This window comes from Lycorma delicatula, chromosome 10 (assembly GCF_047948215.1).
Source record: "Lycorma delicatula isolate Av1 chromosome 10, ASM4794821v1, whole genome shotgun sequence".
In the NCBI taxonomy this organism is placed as follows: Eukaryota; Metazoa; Arthropoda; class Insecta; order Hemiptera; family Fulgoridae; genus Lycorma; species Lycorma delicatula.
Genome location: NC_134464.1, coordinates 110,042,137 through 110,059,193, shown reverse-complemented (window position 1 = coordinate 110,059,193; position 17,057 = coordinate 110,042,137). Strand labels below are relative to the sequence as shown.

General features: G+C 28.2%; 1 protein-coding gene and 1 pseudogene across 1 annotated transcript; both read left to right on the top strand.

The window, feature by feature from the left end:
• Positions 1 to 204: 204 nt before the first annotated feature.
• On the top strand, positions 205 to 6,580 carry LOC142330944 (dynein heavy chain, cytoplasmic-like). The gene is made up of 3 exons (XM_075376409.1): positions 205 to 268; positions 5,542 to 5,675; positions 6,375 to 6,580. Exons 1-3 carry the CDS (start codon positions 205 to 207, stop codon positions 6,501 to 6,503), a joined length of 327 nt encoding a protein of 108 aa, XP_075232524.1. The 3' UTR covers positions 6,504 to 6,580.
• Positions 6,581 to 6,613: 33 nt separating this feature from the next.
• LOC142330942 (dynein heavy chain, cytoplasmic-like) overlaps positions 6,614 to 17,057 on the top strand; it is an 88,330-nt pseudogene continuing 77,886 nt past the window's right edge.

Below are 17,057 nucleotides of genomic sequence, written 5' to 3'. Positions count from 1 at the left end.
TTTTCATTTCATTCATAAAATATTACATGACATAAAATGTTACATGTGTGTAGTCTGTAGCAGTTTGGATTTAAATTGTTCACCCAGTATATAAAAAATATAGCACAAAAAGATGCCAAGCTGTCTTCCGGGCATTTGGAGCAATCAGGCTTTTTCTATGCGTTGTAGAATTTAAAGTCAGACCTTTCCAGGTGAAAAACAGAGATGTTTCTACACCAGAATGAGATCGGTTGTAGAAATTTAAAACCTCCAGAAAAAAATATAAAAAGTAATTTTTACTGTAGGTGAGATTAATTTTAATAATTAATATTGATTTATTTTATTTCTGTTGTCACAGAAAACCTTTGGTCCCAAAGGGCGGTAGGCACCATGTCATAAGTATATAAAAGTATACACAAAATTTAAATGCAATACATAAAATAAAGTACCTACAATAAAAATCAAATAAACATAAACAACAAAATACAAAAAAAAATATTTTAAAATACAATCATTTTACATGAAAAATCATGACACACCAAATGACTCATAGGTAGGTCACAAGATCACTGCTGGTCATACTTTCTACGTCAAAATGTAACTAGATATACTGTGTGTCCCACAAAGAGGTATTGCTTTTAATTTAGTATCACTCACCCATTCCTCCACCGATTCTATTGAAACTTTGCAGACCTTTTAACGAAGGTTCTAAAAATGTTGTGTGAAAATTTTAATCTTCTAGAATTTATAGAAGCAAAATGGCACCTTCCAAATAAAAACATACATTTGAGATAAACTACATTTTTTATTCATTACAAAATAGCTGTTAAAAATGATTAAAAACAGATGATAATTAGAACTAGAATAATTAAAAACAGTTTGATAATTAGTCATGGCTATGACTAACTATTAACTTGTTTTATTCATTTTGAACGGCCGTTTAACAATAAATCACCTGCTTTTAATCACTTTTACCAGCTGTTTGTAATGAATAAAAAATGTAGTTTATCTGAAATGTACGTTTTTATTTGGAAAGTGCCATTTTGCTTCTATAAATTCTAGAAGATTAAAATTTTCACACAACATTTTTAGAACCTTTGTTAAAAGGTCTGTAAATTTCAATAGAATCTGTGGAGAAATGGACGAGTGAAATCAAATCAAAAGCGTAAGCCTCTTCATGGGACACACAGTATATTAATATTAAGTATATAATTATATTATATAAAAAAATGTTAAAATATTTAAATATCTGAATCTGTACTTGCATAAATATTATGGATGAACATAATTAATGATACGAACAATTTTTTTTATACTCTTGTTGGTCGATGAGCTCTCAAAAATTACTCCATAAGTCAGCAGTGAATATGTTTGTATAATATATTTATAAAACCAAAATATACCATTAATAAGGAATTAATACTCAATCAGATTGCAAAATAAACGTTATTCAGTCTCTCAAAGTCGATCTGTATGTTCCTTCCATGTCAGTCATTCATCTACGATACCGATGAAGAAAATCTGTGGTACCAAATCCAGATCTACAAGCAATCCAGTGAAATGATTTAAGTGACGACTGATGAGATCAATCTCATAGAAAACAATAACGATCTATCCAAGGCACTAATAGTGCAAGATTTTGATTCATTAATCTCTCCGGTGGTATTTCTATTTTTATGAAAACCAAATTGGCTATCTGATAATAGTTTATCGCCCTCAAAAGTTTTCGACTGTTCCGATTGCTGCTCTTTCAAAACTTTTAGAAAATGATGATAAAATTGATGCAGAGTCATAATTGTTAAATTCGAAAAGAGAATCTTTATTTTTAAAAACTGGAATAATTTTACTATATTTGAAATAATCTGGAAAAACTCCTGTTTTAAATGAATATTTATTAACACGGTGATAGGACTTAAGCCTAATTTGTAATCCAATTTCTTTCTTGTCGTGTCAATTATCAATTTTTTTTGCATCTCTCTCTGGTATTCTACTTTTCTTAGATTTGCAATCTTCTTTTTTGTTTAGATCCTACAAAGATAACAAAATTTTATTGCAATACACTGATCTCTTCAGTTTTCATTAACTACAGTGAAATTTTAGCATTAATGAAACTTTTTTCTACTAAATGTTTAAAAAAATTTATATATATTTTTTTTAGTAAAAATATTTTATTGTATCTGAATCAAAAGAATAGTCTTTATACTGGTCTGTAAATTAAAAGAATAATTTTGGAGCTGAAATACAAGTTTTTACCATAGATTCCTTGATCCATCTAGGCAAACACTGAGCATTTCATTTTTTTATCTGTAGAGACATATATAATGTATAAAACCTACCGATCAGAATAAAAGGTTTATAAATTCAAGTCCATTATATACTCCAATTATAATTCTACGTACATTTCTCTCTAACTTTAAAAACTAATAGCAATAATGTAAACCGATGCGAGGATGAGAATAGCCATCCCAGTCTTTAAGATTGATTGAAAGAACAGCTAAAATTGGTGTGAAATTGTTCAACTTGTGTTATTAATAAAATAATATGAATCGTATCAAAATGTTACAAAGTAATGACAATAGCAAAATTACTACATAGTTCTGGTTGTTGACTCCAGGAAGATATATCTTTAGATAATTAGAAATAATGGAAATGAAATTCATAAGAACCTTTAGTAATGTTATTCCATCTGATCGAATGAGAAGTTATCACATGTAACCAGATTTTCAAAGAACACATACACTTTATCAGCATCTCAGTGAAATTAAGATAAGCAATGTACTGCATATATTCCAAAGTGACTGCCACAAAACGCTATTAGATTAAATTATTAGGTAGAAGTAGTTTTAGAAGACAGAACCGGTCGACAGACCTTACATAACATGAAAATGTTGTAGCCTTCTTTTTCCTTTTACTTTTCCATCTAGATAGCACTATAGCTCTAGAACGGAAAGTATTGTAATCGGTTTAATTTGGGCATGATTATCACCAGATCTTGACATTTTGACACCTAAGGAAACTTAAAAACCGGATGAAGATTTTCCAGATGTTAATATATGTATGTAAGTGCACACGCGTGTATGTGTATGTGTGTTCAGTATAGGTCTCTAAATCACCTTATACTATCAGAACTACCTAACTAATTTTGACCAAACTTGGTCAGATTACTTCTATATATGGGGTATTGATGCCGTTAAACTTTCAACTTAAAAGGCCATGGGGGTGAGACTGTTTTTTTAAATCTTTTTTTGAGCATGAAATGCTTCCATATTATCATCGCCCAGATAAATTTGTAGAGCAAAGTCTCAGTACTTTGAGATTTTGGCTAAGTAAAGTCATATTTTTCTTAACCGCATTTTTTAACAATTAAAAAATAACAATTTTCGCAAAACAAAAATTTTTGCAAAATCGCACCCCCACTCCAAAAAATGCTGTTGTAGTAGTCTGTTATGCTGTGACGTCACAGGCGAGTGGGAGAATTAAATAAATGAATAATATTTTAAGTGTAAAAAAGTAAGTCTTGTTGAGCTCAATCACCAGTGCGATCAAGTTGGTAGCTGGTGCATTAAACCTTGTGGCTACACCAGCTGCCGACCGTACAATATACAAGCAAAATCTGTTGTACTTAAGTTGTGAAATTACATTACTTTATTTAGTGCTGACTGTCGCCGTTAGTACCGCCACATTCACACGAATTAAATACGGTATGGGTGCACACTTTACTTGAAATCATTGAATTAAATATAAATGAATAAAATATTATGTTAAAATAAAATGATAAATATTTTTAATTAAATTGTGTGTGTAAACCGTGCATCAGAAACAACCCACAGTTGTAGAACTTAAGTCCTACAATTGTATTGTAAGCTTTTTTTAAGTTCTAATTTTTTAACGTTTTTCTGTAAAGTAAATTATGAGAAACTATTACATTAAAAAATGTTTGAATTATGTAACAGAGCTGGGAGTTCTTTTTTTACTTGCTTTTCTTTAACTAGATGCTTTATTCATGTTTGTCCTCAAATTTGTATCTTTAATTTAACATACTTCCTGACATGGCCTATTGATGAAATTTTGCACAGTTACTAAGTTCAGATGACAGTACAATATTTCATCATTACTTTAGCAAACATCCTCTGTACTGGGGTAAATTAAGGGTACGGGGTGTAAAAAATTGCAAAACAGCTACGTAGGGTTTTTGGGGGGGTTACAGATGACAAATCCAATAGCTGTTTGACATAAAAAAAAAACAGAAAATTGGTATGGGAGTTTTTGTGGTTTTGAATTTAACATTTCATCATCACTCATGTGTGTTTGTGTGAAAATAGCTATGTGATAAAATTAAGGTAAGATATATGATACCTCAATATTCTGTACTAGGTGATTTATTTAATAGAATTTAACATATAACAGTACAGAGGGCTAATATGAATCTTAGAAAGATTAATTTCAATAAAATAATATATATGTAATATATTTTAACAATTATAACTAATAAATTTCTCAGTTAACTAGAGTATGACTGACTGCCTGCCTCTACGCTAGCTGAATTTGGAAAAAATTAAAATTTATACATCCTCTTTGGTTGTAATTAATTTATTAAAAAAAAAATTGAAAAAGTAATACATAATTTTATTCTATGAAGAAGTTGCATAACAAAATTTTATTTTTTTCAATGACATCTAATTTGGACTGAAGTCACAAAAATGTTTGCTAAGTTTGTTTACCTTTATCACTGATTGTGGTTTATATTTTATTTTATAATAATTACACCATTTTAAAACCTAAATATTTGAAAGTGTTTCTTTTCTTTTTTTTATATAATTTCAAATTTTTTGTTTTTAGAGAGAGTTGAAATAACTAGAGGAAAATTTTCTTCTTACATACACACACATGTGCACACATACACACATGCACATGCACATGCGTGTGCATGCGTGTGTGTATGCACACTGAATCATAATGCCCTTTTTTAATATCATTTGTAGTAGCTGCACCTATCATTACCACCTGTACTATTTTTACAATTTACAAAAGAAATGTTAAAGTGTGATAAAAATAGACATTAGAAAACTTATTTTTCAACCAGGATTAAATTATACTGGTTGTCACATTGAAATTTTTCTGTACATTATTATTATTATTATTACTATTTTTCAAATGAAGTTTCGTAACAAAACTTCATTGATTTTGAGCTAAAGGTTTTATTGGATATATATTCCTCATAAGAAAATAAATATCCAAAAATTAAAATAAAGATAGAAGAAATCAGTTATTTGCTTACCTTATCCTGTTAATATATGTAAAATTGTTGGTTATTGTTTATTTCATTCGTTGTGCAGACTAGTTGGAAAGGTGTTCAGTAATAGACTTAAAAATAGATGTTATAAAACAAAAAATGAGCTTAATGACATTATAAAAGCAGATGTTTTATATATAAATCTGTATATACAGTGTGAGGTTTTCTTAAATTTACAATTGTATTTTATTACATTTTTGTCTCTAAAATATTGTTATTGAAGTTATATTATGTTGTTTGTTATTAATACATTTTTTGTTATTTTTTAGGCCCTGCTGGTACCGGTAAAATAGAATCTGTTAAAGCACTGGGTCAGCAGATGGGTAGATTTGTTTTAGTATTCAATTGTAATGAAACATTTGATTTCCAAGCGATGGGAAGAATATTCGTTGGTTTATGTCAGGTAAAATAAAGTACATTTATAGATGTATTTCTGTGTTATAATTACTTTTTTATGACTTATATTTGGGATTAAGTATTAAGTTTTATTTGTTTTGAAGATTATTGGGTTAAAAAAATTCAAAATTTTGTTTCACCAAACTATATTAAACTTTTGTTTTATATATGGATTAGTGTTACTGTCAGACTTATTTTGTGTATTTGTAGTGTTAAAAAGTGAAATAATATTTGCATTTATAAAAAAAAAAAAATAATTGCTAAATTCTTTATTGTTTAAGACTGCAGAACAGCAATTTGTTACTATTAAACAATATTTAGTTATTTTCCTTTGTGACACCAGGTGGTGTAGTAAGCGTATAATACACTCACATATCCAGTAAGTTTTTATATATGAAGTCTATTTTTTTATTATATTCTGAGATGTATTTTATCTTTAAAAACAATTTTTTTTGTGTACTTTAAAAGTCTCATTATTTAATGTTTTTTCTGTGGTTTTTATTGATGCTCATAATTTTATAATATATATATATCATGCATAATTTTACATAAAATCAAAACTTGAAAATATTTTTTTTTGGAAACACATTGTTTCTATCCTATTGTATATCATTTATTTTACTATATTATAAATTTTTATCAGAAATATATAGATATGATTTTTTTTCTACATAAAATTTTTTTTTTAAATATCTGTTTGAATTAGGTTGGTACTTGGGGTTGCTTTGATGAATTCAATAGACTGGAAGAAAGAATGCTGTCTGCTGTTTCACAACAAGTTCAGACTATTCAAGAGGCTTTAAAATCTCAAACTGATTGCAAGAGACGGTTCTAAGTTTTTCTCTTTTACATATTTTTATAAATAATTTTATTTTTGTGAAATTTAAACTAAATAAATGATGATCTATAAAATTTGTTATTTTTATTAGACTTTTTTTCTGGTTGATGTGTGAATTTTAAAAAAAATATTTTTTTAGTGTAATAATACAAATAAATTTGAGAATATTTATTGTAAAGCTACCACAACTATTGTTAAATTTTTCAATTTTTTAGATTGTAGTTAAGCGACAGTATAAAGATTTGTCATTAATTTATTATATTTTTATAATTACAGCGATTACAGTCAAACTTGTGGGTAAACAAGTTAAAGTATCAACAGATATGGCCATATTTATTACAATGAATCCTGGTTATGCTGGTCGTTCTCATCTGCCAGATAATTTGAAAAAGCTGTTCCGTTCACTTGCTATGACAAAACCTGATAGACAGCTTATTGCAGAGGTTAACTTGTTTTCTCAGGGCTTCAGATCTGCTGAAAAGTTGGCGTGCAAAATTGTACCATTTTTCAAGTAAGTTATAACTTAAATTGAAATATATCAGTAATATAAACTAATTGGGATTGAAGGTAATTAAAATTTTTTAACATTTTTAAAATAAGCATTGTGTATGTAACTGTAATTGATATTTTATTATTATTATTAATTTGTTTAATGGTTATAATTCAAGACATAGAAATGGTAAGGTTACTAATTAGATAATATTTAAAATAATTGAACGTTGATACAAAAAATAATCTTGGTTTATTTTTAGTGCTATACTGAGCATCCTTTGTCATGAAGAGTTACATATTTTTTCACTACATGGACTATTGTCATGGTTTAAATTGATTTGGCTCTTTAAAAACTTATGTTTTACTCAATTTAAGCAATCAATTTACAAAAATCTCTTTTTATAACAGTTCATATTAATCTTATTACAGTCATTAACACTACTGACATGTTACAGAAAGTATCATTAATCTTGCTACTGGTTTTAAGTAGTGTTTCAATAAATTTAAACAGCTTTTTGTTGTTAAGAAAATGTATATATAAATACTGTATAGCTAGCTCATCTTACACAAAAAAAAGGTAGTGCATTTAAAATATAGGTACAAGGCAATAAGCTTACTTATTACATTTAGGTTAAGAAGGTGCACAACTTTATAATCAAGGTGGCAGGATTAATATTATTTATTATGTACTTTTTTACTGTTGCAAAATTTCTAATGGATATGTTATAACATAATATGTAAGTTGCATTAAGTTTTATTCAAGCTGTTCATTTCCCTTGTTTTGTCAGTTCTGTTTTTACATACCAGTGGCTGATGTTAGCATACATGACTCGTTAGATTTTCATATTTCAATTTATTCTGTAGGGTTGTCATCCTAAATATATAGTTTAGCTTTTTATTTATTATTATTTTAATGAAATTAATTTTTTCAAGGTTAGCATTATTCCTCTGTACTGTTAAATGATATTTTAAATTTTATTAATATAAACCACCTAGTACAGAATATTAAGATAAGATATATCTTAAGTTAATTTTACCATTAAAATACTTTCAGGGATCCCACATTCTCAGTTATGAATGAAATATTTAATTAAACTGATATTGAAAATTAAAAATCCAAAAATAATGAGAATTGTGCATTAATTTATTATACAAGTTCTGTCTGTTGTAGTTTTTGTAATACTGTGTTCTCAAACATGCTCTGATGGTTTATCAAATTGAACCTTGATATATTTTACAAATTCTACACAGATTGTTTATTTTATTATTATTAAAATAAAATAATAGCATATTTAAAAAACAGAATAGTAAAATAAACAATCTGTGTGGAATTTATGAAATTAAATATAATGATTGTGACTGTATTTATATAGGAAAAACAAACAGATCCTTTAAAACTAGATTTTTGATCTTTATAAAAATTACAAACATAATAAATTAGATTTATCTAATACAGCAGACCATATAATAAACAGTAAAAATTCTATTTCTGATGTTAGCACAATTTTAGAAATATTAGAAATTAATGAAGATGGCATAAAATGAAATATATTAGAAAGATACTATATATTTATAACTACAAACAAAATTTCAATTTGATAAACAGACAGTGCTTGAGGGGACAGTCTTATAAAAACTGCAACAGATAGCAGCACTCATATTTTAAATTAATAAGCAGTTTTTATTATTTTACTATTTTTAATGAGGAGTTTAATTAAATATTTCAATCATGACTCAGGATGTGGGATCCCATGAAAGTACATATGGTAAAATTAAGATAAGGTATGTCATATTTCTTTATTATATACTAGGTAGTTTATATTAATAGAATTTAGAATATTTTAGCATTTATCTATGTAACTTCTTCAGAAATTAGTATTTTTTCTTTTTCTATTTTGTTTTAAGTGGCATCAACTACTGTGATTAATAAATGATTTAAAAAAATGCTGAAAAATCATGGAACTAACTGCATCCAACATTCTTAATTTGAGATATAATCAATTGTATTAGAAACTCATTTTTTGAACTAACAGGCTTTGATTTTTAGTATTTTATCTTGCATCATATATCAACTTCCAGGATGTTATTGCTGAGGACAGTCTGGGTTTTGTAACATAACATCTTTATCATAAAGATGCAGTTTTATTGTCTTTGTTATGTAATTTATTTTTAAATTTATATTATTATTCTGTTATTTCATTGATTTATTATTAGTTTTGTTACATATATGATGCTGATATTTCTAAAATACTTTACATAGGTTATGTGATGAACAGTTATCAAACCAGTCTCATTATGACTTCGGTTTACGAGCTCTGAAATCTGTGCTTGTGTCAGATGGTAATGTTAAACGTGATCGTATACAGCGTATAAAGGAACATAAAAAGAACAGCGGTGAATTCATTGATGAAGCATCTATTGCTGAAAATCTACCTGAACAAGAGGTAATAACTAGCAATTATAATTTTTCTTCTTAAATAGGATTAGCTGGTACGATCATGATCGACAGATTGATCATGATGCACAGATTGTGATTGTCTATGTGTAGAGAAACCATACTCAGTAGTAAGTAATCTGATACAGACACCACATGACTTCCTTGTATGCCAATTAAATTACAAATACAATTTTTTTTAAAATGAAAAGTACATAAAATTTTATTTCACTAATAACTTCAGATTCTTTTCATATTTTTTTTTTTTTTATTGGATTATATCTATTGTAAAAGACTTAAGACTTTTTACAGTTAGAGGTTAATAATTATTAATAAACTAATATATTTAAATTAAAAAGAGAGAAAAGAAAATTAAGCCCGATTCGAACCAATGTGCCTTCCCCTTGTAAGATCTAAATATTTCATTAATTAAAATTTTATTTGGCTATAACTCTGGAATCATTGAAAATAAGTACCACTTATGATATATAATTGAAAAGCTCTCAATGAGGAAATTACTGCAGGTAAGAAAAAGTCCAAAATCCAAATTTTTTGATTTTCGGCTTTTTTGGACATTTTTGGTCGTTGATTGCAATCAAAAAGGAAGGGATCACAACTAGATGTTACAACAGTCCTAAATCCAAAATTAAAACATTCTATGGTTAATCGTTTTTGAGTTATGCGAGATATATTGGTACGTACGTATATGTGTACAGATGTCACACTGAAAATAGTCAGTGGATTCAGGGATGGTGAAAATGGATATTTCTGTTGAAATCTGAAAACTAAAATTTTTTTCGCGATTATACTTCTTTTACTTCATACAAGGAAGTAAAAACAATGATATATAAGAAATAATTAATCCTTTGAAGACTTGATTGAAAATAAGCTGTATGCAATTCTTATTTTTTAATAAATAAGCTCAGAAGTAAATAATCATGTACTTTATTTTTATCTAGTATCTATTCATAAAAAGTTTAAGTTATATTTTTGTTTTTATAAATTATGCGGTTGTTGCATTATTACTTCATTGTTTGCTGTCATTACTTTTATTTTATTAATCATCTGAATTTTATGAATTTGTGATAAAAATTTACGGAGGATCTAATTAATTGTGAATTTCTTCTTAATTATGCTATTTATAATTATTTTTTCAGTGGAAATAGTATTATTACAGTGTTATTATTAGTTTGTATTATTTGTATCATTATTGGTTGTCTTTATATTAATTTGATATATTATTTAAATTTATGTTTCTGCACTATTAAATGGGTAGTGTGTAGGAAAATAATAATGTGCAGGTCTGAAAGTTTCTTTGTTTTTTATTTATAATTATTAAATATTAAATTTTAATTTTAATATGAGCTGAAATTACGTTAAGAAATACCAATTTTTATTGAAAAACAACTACAAAAAAATATTGTTATTTTAAAATTGAATTACTGTAAAATTGTCAAAAAATAATAAATAAAAACTTGTTTTATATTAAATATGAAGAAAATTAAATTCATAACAAATTTATAGAAATAAAGTAAATTAAAGGTTACAGCAAAAAACTGATTGATTCTTATGGGATTTTTTTAAAAAGTATAATTTATAATTTTTTTATGAGAAATCAATACTGGCTGTGATCTTACTCATATAAGTTTTACTGTGTAGTTTTTAATAATAAAATTTTACTAGTCAAGGTTTTTCTTACGTGTGTTTGTTTAATTATTAATTATATTTGTGAGTATCTTCTTTTATTTCAGATTTTGATACAGTCAGTCTGTGAAACAATGGTACCTAAATTGGTTGCTGAAGAGATACAGTTATTATTTTCATTGCTTAATGATGTTTTCCCTCAAGTTCAGTACACAAGAGCAGAAATGACAGGTAACAATAAAATTATTTATTTCAGTTTTTATAGTTATATATTTACATCGAGGTGTCATCTAACATCATGTATACATTGATGAATATATTTAGAAAAAATCTTGAACAATTAAGTCGATGTATTAATCCAGAAATTAATTACTGTGAAACTTGGATAATTAGAACTTGGTAAGGACCACATAAGAACATCAGATCATCAAAAAATTTGTCAAATTGTAAGTTAGTGACTTACAATAAAAAATGTACTGAAATTTAATTATCATTTGATTTATTCCTTGATTTCATCCAAGAAAAATTCTGTACCCCTAAAATCACCTGAGTTATGATAGACATCAAAAAAAATTTAAGGTGAGGTTTTAATGAAATTGTTATACATCATTTTAATTTTCAGTGAAGAAAATGGTACTTCTGTCTAAAAATAGGTTTGTAAGACATCCAAATTTTTTTAACACAGCCTCAAGTTTTTCTCCCATCATTGTTATAGTTGAATTTTTTTTACATCCATCGTTATATCAACATGTTGATTAGGTATATAATTCTTTCTTTCTGTACTGCTTAAGTTTATATGTCTTATAATACTTATGAGATGTTTGTTTTGTTTTTCTCATTTACTATTTTATAAAGTTTTCCTCAGTTTTAGATCTTATGTATTTTACAATTTTTAGTATTTTAATCATAATATCAGTGATTCAGGAAGGACTTACAAATTTAAAAGCATATAAAAATTTATTTAGATAAACTTACAGATTCGGGTGAGGTCTCATTTCATAGCAAAATTTAACAAGTTTTGATTCATGTAGTTCATTAGTACTGAATCTGGCCACCAGCACTGTCACTAGTGTTGTTTAAAATGGCTACATTTACTGGTGCAGAATGTGGTTGTTGCTGTGTGTTTTTGTTTCACGATTTGCACTCGGCAACTACAGTTCAGCATAATTTTCATAGAAAGTATGATAGGGAGCCTCCTAGTAGGCATATAGTTTACTCTTGGCACTAAACCTTTCTTGGTTGTTCTGTTAAACATACAAAATCATCAGGATGCTCATATGTCCCTGAAGCTGCTATATAACTCAGAGAAAGCTTTGCACATTATCCAAAAAAATCACCTTGACATGCATCACATGAGACTGGCATTCCAGAAACAAATGTTTGGTACATATCATACAAATGATAGCACTTGAAGCCAAACAAACTAACCATGTTTCAACACATTACAGATGATGACAAAGTTACCTGGCTACAGTTTTGTGTGGAAATGATGGATAGAATTGCAGACAACAATACATCTTTAGACAATGTAATTTTTAGTGATGAGTCAGTGTTTCACATTAGTGGCAAGGTGTAACAGCCAATTATGAGGTAGCAAAAACCCTCATGAAACTTTGCAGCATATTTGTATCCTAAGGTCAGTGGTTTTTTTGTAAATAAAGATTGTAAGGCCCATTCTTCCCAGAGGCAACCGTAAATGGTAATGTTTTTCTGGACATGCTTCAGTTAGATGATGACCAAGATGAAAGCCATTACTATTAACAAGATGAGGCACCACCACGCTACTGCCTAGAATTCCAAGATTTTCTAGATACTCGATTCCCAGATCTGTGGAGTATTCATGATGATCCAATGCGTGGCCACCTTGTTCCCAGATTTGACTCTGCCAAATTTTTTATTGTGGGGTTTCATTAAAGATCAGGTTTATGTGTACCACCTTTGCTTACTCATCTTGGTGAGCTGACTTCAAATTAACACCACAGCTGCAGAGGTAACTCCTGACTTGCTAAATACAGTCAAAATCAGTGTTTTTCAACCTGTGCGGTGCCCCCTCCTAGGGGCTATGATAACACTAAATGAGGGGTGTGAAAATATTGAAAAGAAAGTATTATTAAAATAATTTATTTACTTAAAGGAAAGCAAAACAGAATACATTCTGACATAATAAATAATAAAATACACATTTATACTGATATAATACACTTCTAAAGAGGTTTGTGTCAGTTCTGCACAATGTATTTATTAATAATTAATTTATCAATACTAAATTAAAAGTAAGTTTAATTATTATTAGTGACTCCCTTCGGCCTGTCTAGCAGAGCAAAGTTTTTCAAAGAAAGGTTTGATATTAGAAATAGACACTCTTGAGTTCTTTTTTCTATTTTTAGCTGAAATCTATATTTTGTCTTCAAAGCAGCCATCACAGAAAATCCAGTTTCGCAAAGGTAATGGTATAATAGAAATGGTAATATGCTAATAAATGGTATAGTATTTCATATTCTCTTTTTTCTGTGCAGAAAATTCATCATCCACCCCTATTCAATTCTACCAAGTTGTCATCAGCAAGAAAATACTTTTTAAAATTGTTTGCCAACAAGGCTAAATGATATTCAATGGTTATAAAAACAACTTTCACATGTTGTTCTTCAGCCTTGTAAGTTTTAACACATTTGTAGGTTTTTTGCTTTAAATTTCTGCTCCACAATTCTAGTTTTCTACAAAAAGCATTAAACATTTTGTAGAAAAAAGCTTAATGTTTAATTTCCCTCATATCCAACAAATGTGTATTTGCTCCTTGGAGTTGAAGATTCAAGGTACTTAATTTTAGTAATATATTGACTAAGTAGCTCATTTCCATCACAAATAAACCATCTCAAAACTTCTGTGCTTCCGGTTGTTTTTCCTCTTCTAGAAAAATGGTAATTTCATCTCTTAATTCATAAACATATTGCAAAAATTTCCCATGTGATAACCATCTTGCCTCGCAATAAAGTAATAACGCCAAATATGATGCATCCATGTCTTTACAAAGTACAGAAAAGATTCTTGATTTTAGGGGTTTATAAAATCATTTAAGATAGCAAATAATGTGAGTGCTGTTGCTTTGAGTTCTGTTGGTTTGCAGAAAAGTAGTTCTTCTATTGCTGACATACCATCACAAAATTGAACATAGGAAATGAAATGAGCATCTTTATTGTTACCTGTCGCCTCATTAAGCTGAATTGAAAACAATTTGTCACGCAACTTCCGTAAAAGCTGATGCTGTACATCTTCAGCCATATCACCAATTTGACAGGCAACATTATCATTTGATAGAGGTATGGAATGCAATTGTTTGACAAAATTATCTGCAAACATAGTTTCTACAATCTCAATTGTAACTGGCAAAATAAGCTCTTCACCAATGGTGTGAAACTTCTACATCTGGTTATTTTATATGAAACTTTATAGGAGGCAAGTAAAGCTGTTTCATTTGCAGGCAAAGGTTTTTTAAAAATGGTGTTTGCTTTTCATATAATTTTAATTTTAATTTTAATTCGAAGAGTTGTTAGGGTTTGTTAACGTACTCATTATAAAGCGTTTCCAAATGTCGTTTAAGTTTATTAGGTTTCATGCTGTCTGCTGCCAAAATTTTTGAGCAAATGACCCACAGAGACCTTTCTTCTTCATTTACTTCAGTTCTGGTAAACCCAAAATTTAAGTATTGTTGAGAATATTTTCTTGATTTTATTTTTGGAACCATGCTTGTCTGTGCACTTGTTGATGTTTCACTATTGTCTAATGCTCGCTTACACCCACTTAAATATTTATCCATGATTCTGTATAAACCTACTGCCGTAATATTTAATTTTGTGAATTGTAATTAACATGCAACTAACACGCAAATTACAACATACACATTCATGATAGATTCGATAGCAATAGAAGGATCGACTTGACTGAGACTGGCTGGAATTGAATGAAGTGCAGGATTTATACACATTTGTACAGATGGTCCAGAATGTTTGAGACAAATCGTAACTTCTCGCGAAACCATGAGAATGTCCAATATGGTAGACACAAGACAGAGAGCAATAGAGAGACAGCGATTCTCTCTACAGCGGGTTCTTTGCAGCGGGTTGATGTTGCCAAATATTAATAAATTGACTTATTCTTGGTAATTTTTAAGGTTTGTAATTAAGGTCATAGTGTAGCTTTAGCTTCAAAATACATTATTATTGTATACATTGTTATTATGTGAGAGAGGGGGGCACGATGAAAATTATGATCGAAAATTGGGTCGCAAATACTGAAAGGTTGAGAAATGCTTGCGTAATTGAAATTGACTTCAGGTGGTATGTATGTTGGATTATTAATGGAAGCCATATCGAATCAAAGTAAATGTTGGGTGACAAATTTGATTTTGTTTTTCTATGAAATGAAACCTCAACTGAATTTGTAAGTTATCTCACTAATTTGTATATGCTTTTAAAGTTGTGAAGTCCTTTTTGAATCACCCAGTGTTTTGGATTATAGCAACATAAAAATATTTTGCAATTTTACCATTATTTCATTTATGAGAAATAGGAATATGATCTATAACTACTTATAAATGAAATGAAAAGATGTAACTAAGTCCTAACTGAACAATTGAATGCTGTTATCTATATGTAATTTATATGAATATATTTTAATACATTTTTTTTATACATTGGTTAAAGGTCTTTTAAAGACTTTGTATTATGATAAAATAATATTAGACTCATAATGATGTAATCTGAATTCTGTATTACTGTTATCGCTTAATGATAACAATGGAATTTTGTCTTCATACTATCTACCTGAAAATAGCAATGTACAAGAGATATTTAAAAAGTAATGTCTATCTCAAATCTGCCACCAGAAATGTTTGTCCAGATTTCTTAGTTAAATAGTGATTTTAAACATCCCGTGTTTTTAAATTTCACCAATTCAGAGTGATGCTTTCTCAGTTTATGTAGAAGATTGAAAACACTATGTAGATTTCATTTTTTCCATTGACTTTTATACTTGTTATATCAAATAAATGTAGTTATTTGAAAATAGAGATCTCTTCTTGACAAAAACTTAGAGCAGATAGGTGGACAAACCTGCATTGTCTTATTTGTTTTGGCTGGGCTTTAAAAATGTATGCTGTTGGCTTTCACTTTTTAGGATCTGTAGGATCTTCAAAGTTTTAGAGAACTTTGGCAGAAAATCTAAACATTTAGACTCATTTTGCTATTGAGGTAATGAAATAATAAATTAAAATTTGTAAAGTTTGAACTGAAAATTAAACTGTGGAACTATTGTTAACCAGTCAGTATTACTACCAACTAAGCTACAACACTAAATTTTGATTTATAATATTTTATTAGAAACATGTAATCATGTCTTGTTTAATTTTATTAAATTAAAATTAATTTTTTTTTAAAGGTAAGCATAAATGAAGAGTGGAGTTTATGGTCAAATAAAGTACCTCAGATAAAAGTAGAAACACACAAAGTAGCTGCTCCTGATGTGGTTGTACCAACATTGGATACTGTACGACATGAATCGTTGTATACTTGGCTTGCTGAACATAAACCTTTAGGTATGTATTTTGTTAATTATTATATTTTTATGAATCAATTTTTGTTAAATTGAAATGAATCAGATGTTGAACTGACCAGCTGAGATATAGGAACTGAATAAGTATTCCCGAATTTTAATTCAAACATCAATTAACTTATCAATTCTTGACTTTACACAAAATCAGTTCTCTAACATCTGATTAACAAAGATACCAGAGTTTGAGTTGTAATAATTTACAAACAATAAAGTTTGAACTTGTTTAAACAGCAAGTTAGTATTAACATTTTCTATAACATACGAGGGACATTCATTAATTAACAAGACAAATTGATGTAGAGAAAAAACTATTTATTCAATGACAATGAAAATTGCTTCTTTTCAACATAGTCTCCAACAATTTTTAGACCCTT

Coding starts and splice junctions, on each gene's coding strand:
- LOC142330944 (XM_075376409.1), top strand. CDS start 205: ATGTTTCTACACCAGAATGAGATCGGTTGTAGAAATTTAAAACCTCCA. Junction 269..5,541: donor TCCAGAAAAAAATATAAAAA/GTAATTTTTACT, acceptor GTTATTTTTTAG/GCCCTGCTGGTACCGGTAAA. Junction 5,676..6,374: donor TATTCGTTGGTTTATGTCAG/GTAAAATAAAGT, acceptor TGTTTGAATTAG/GTTGGTACTTGGGGTTGCTT.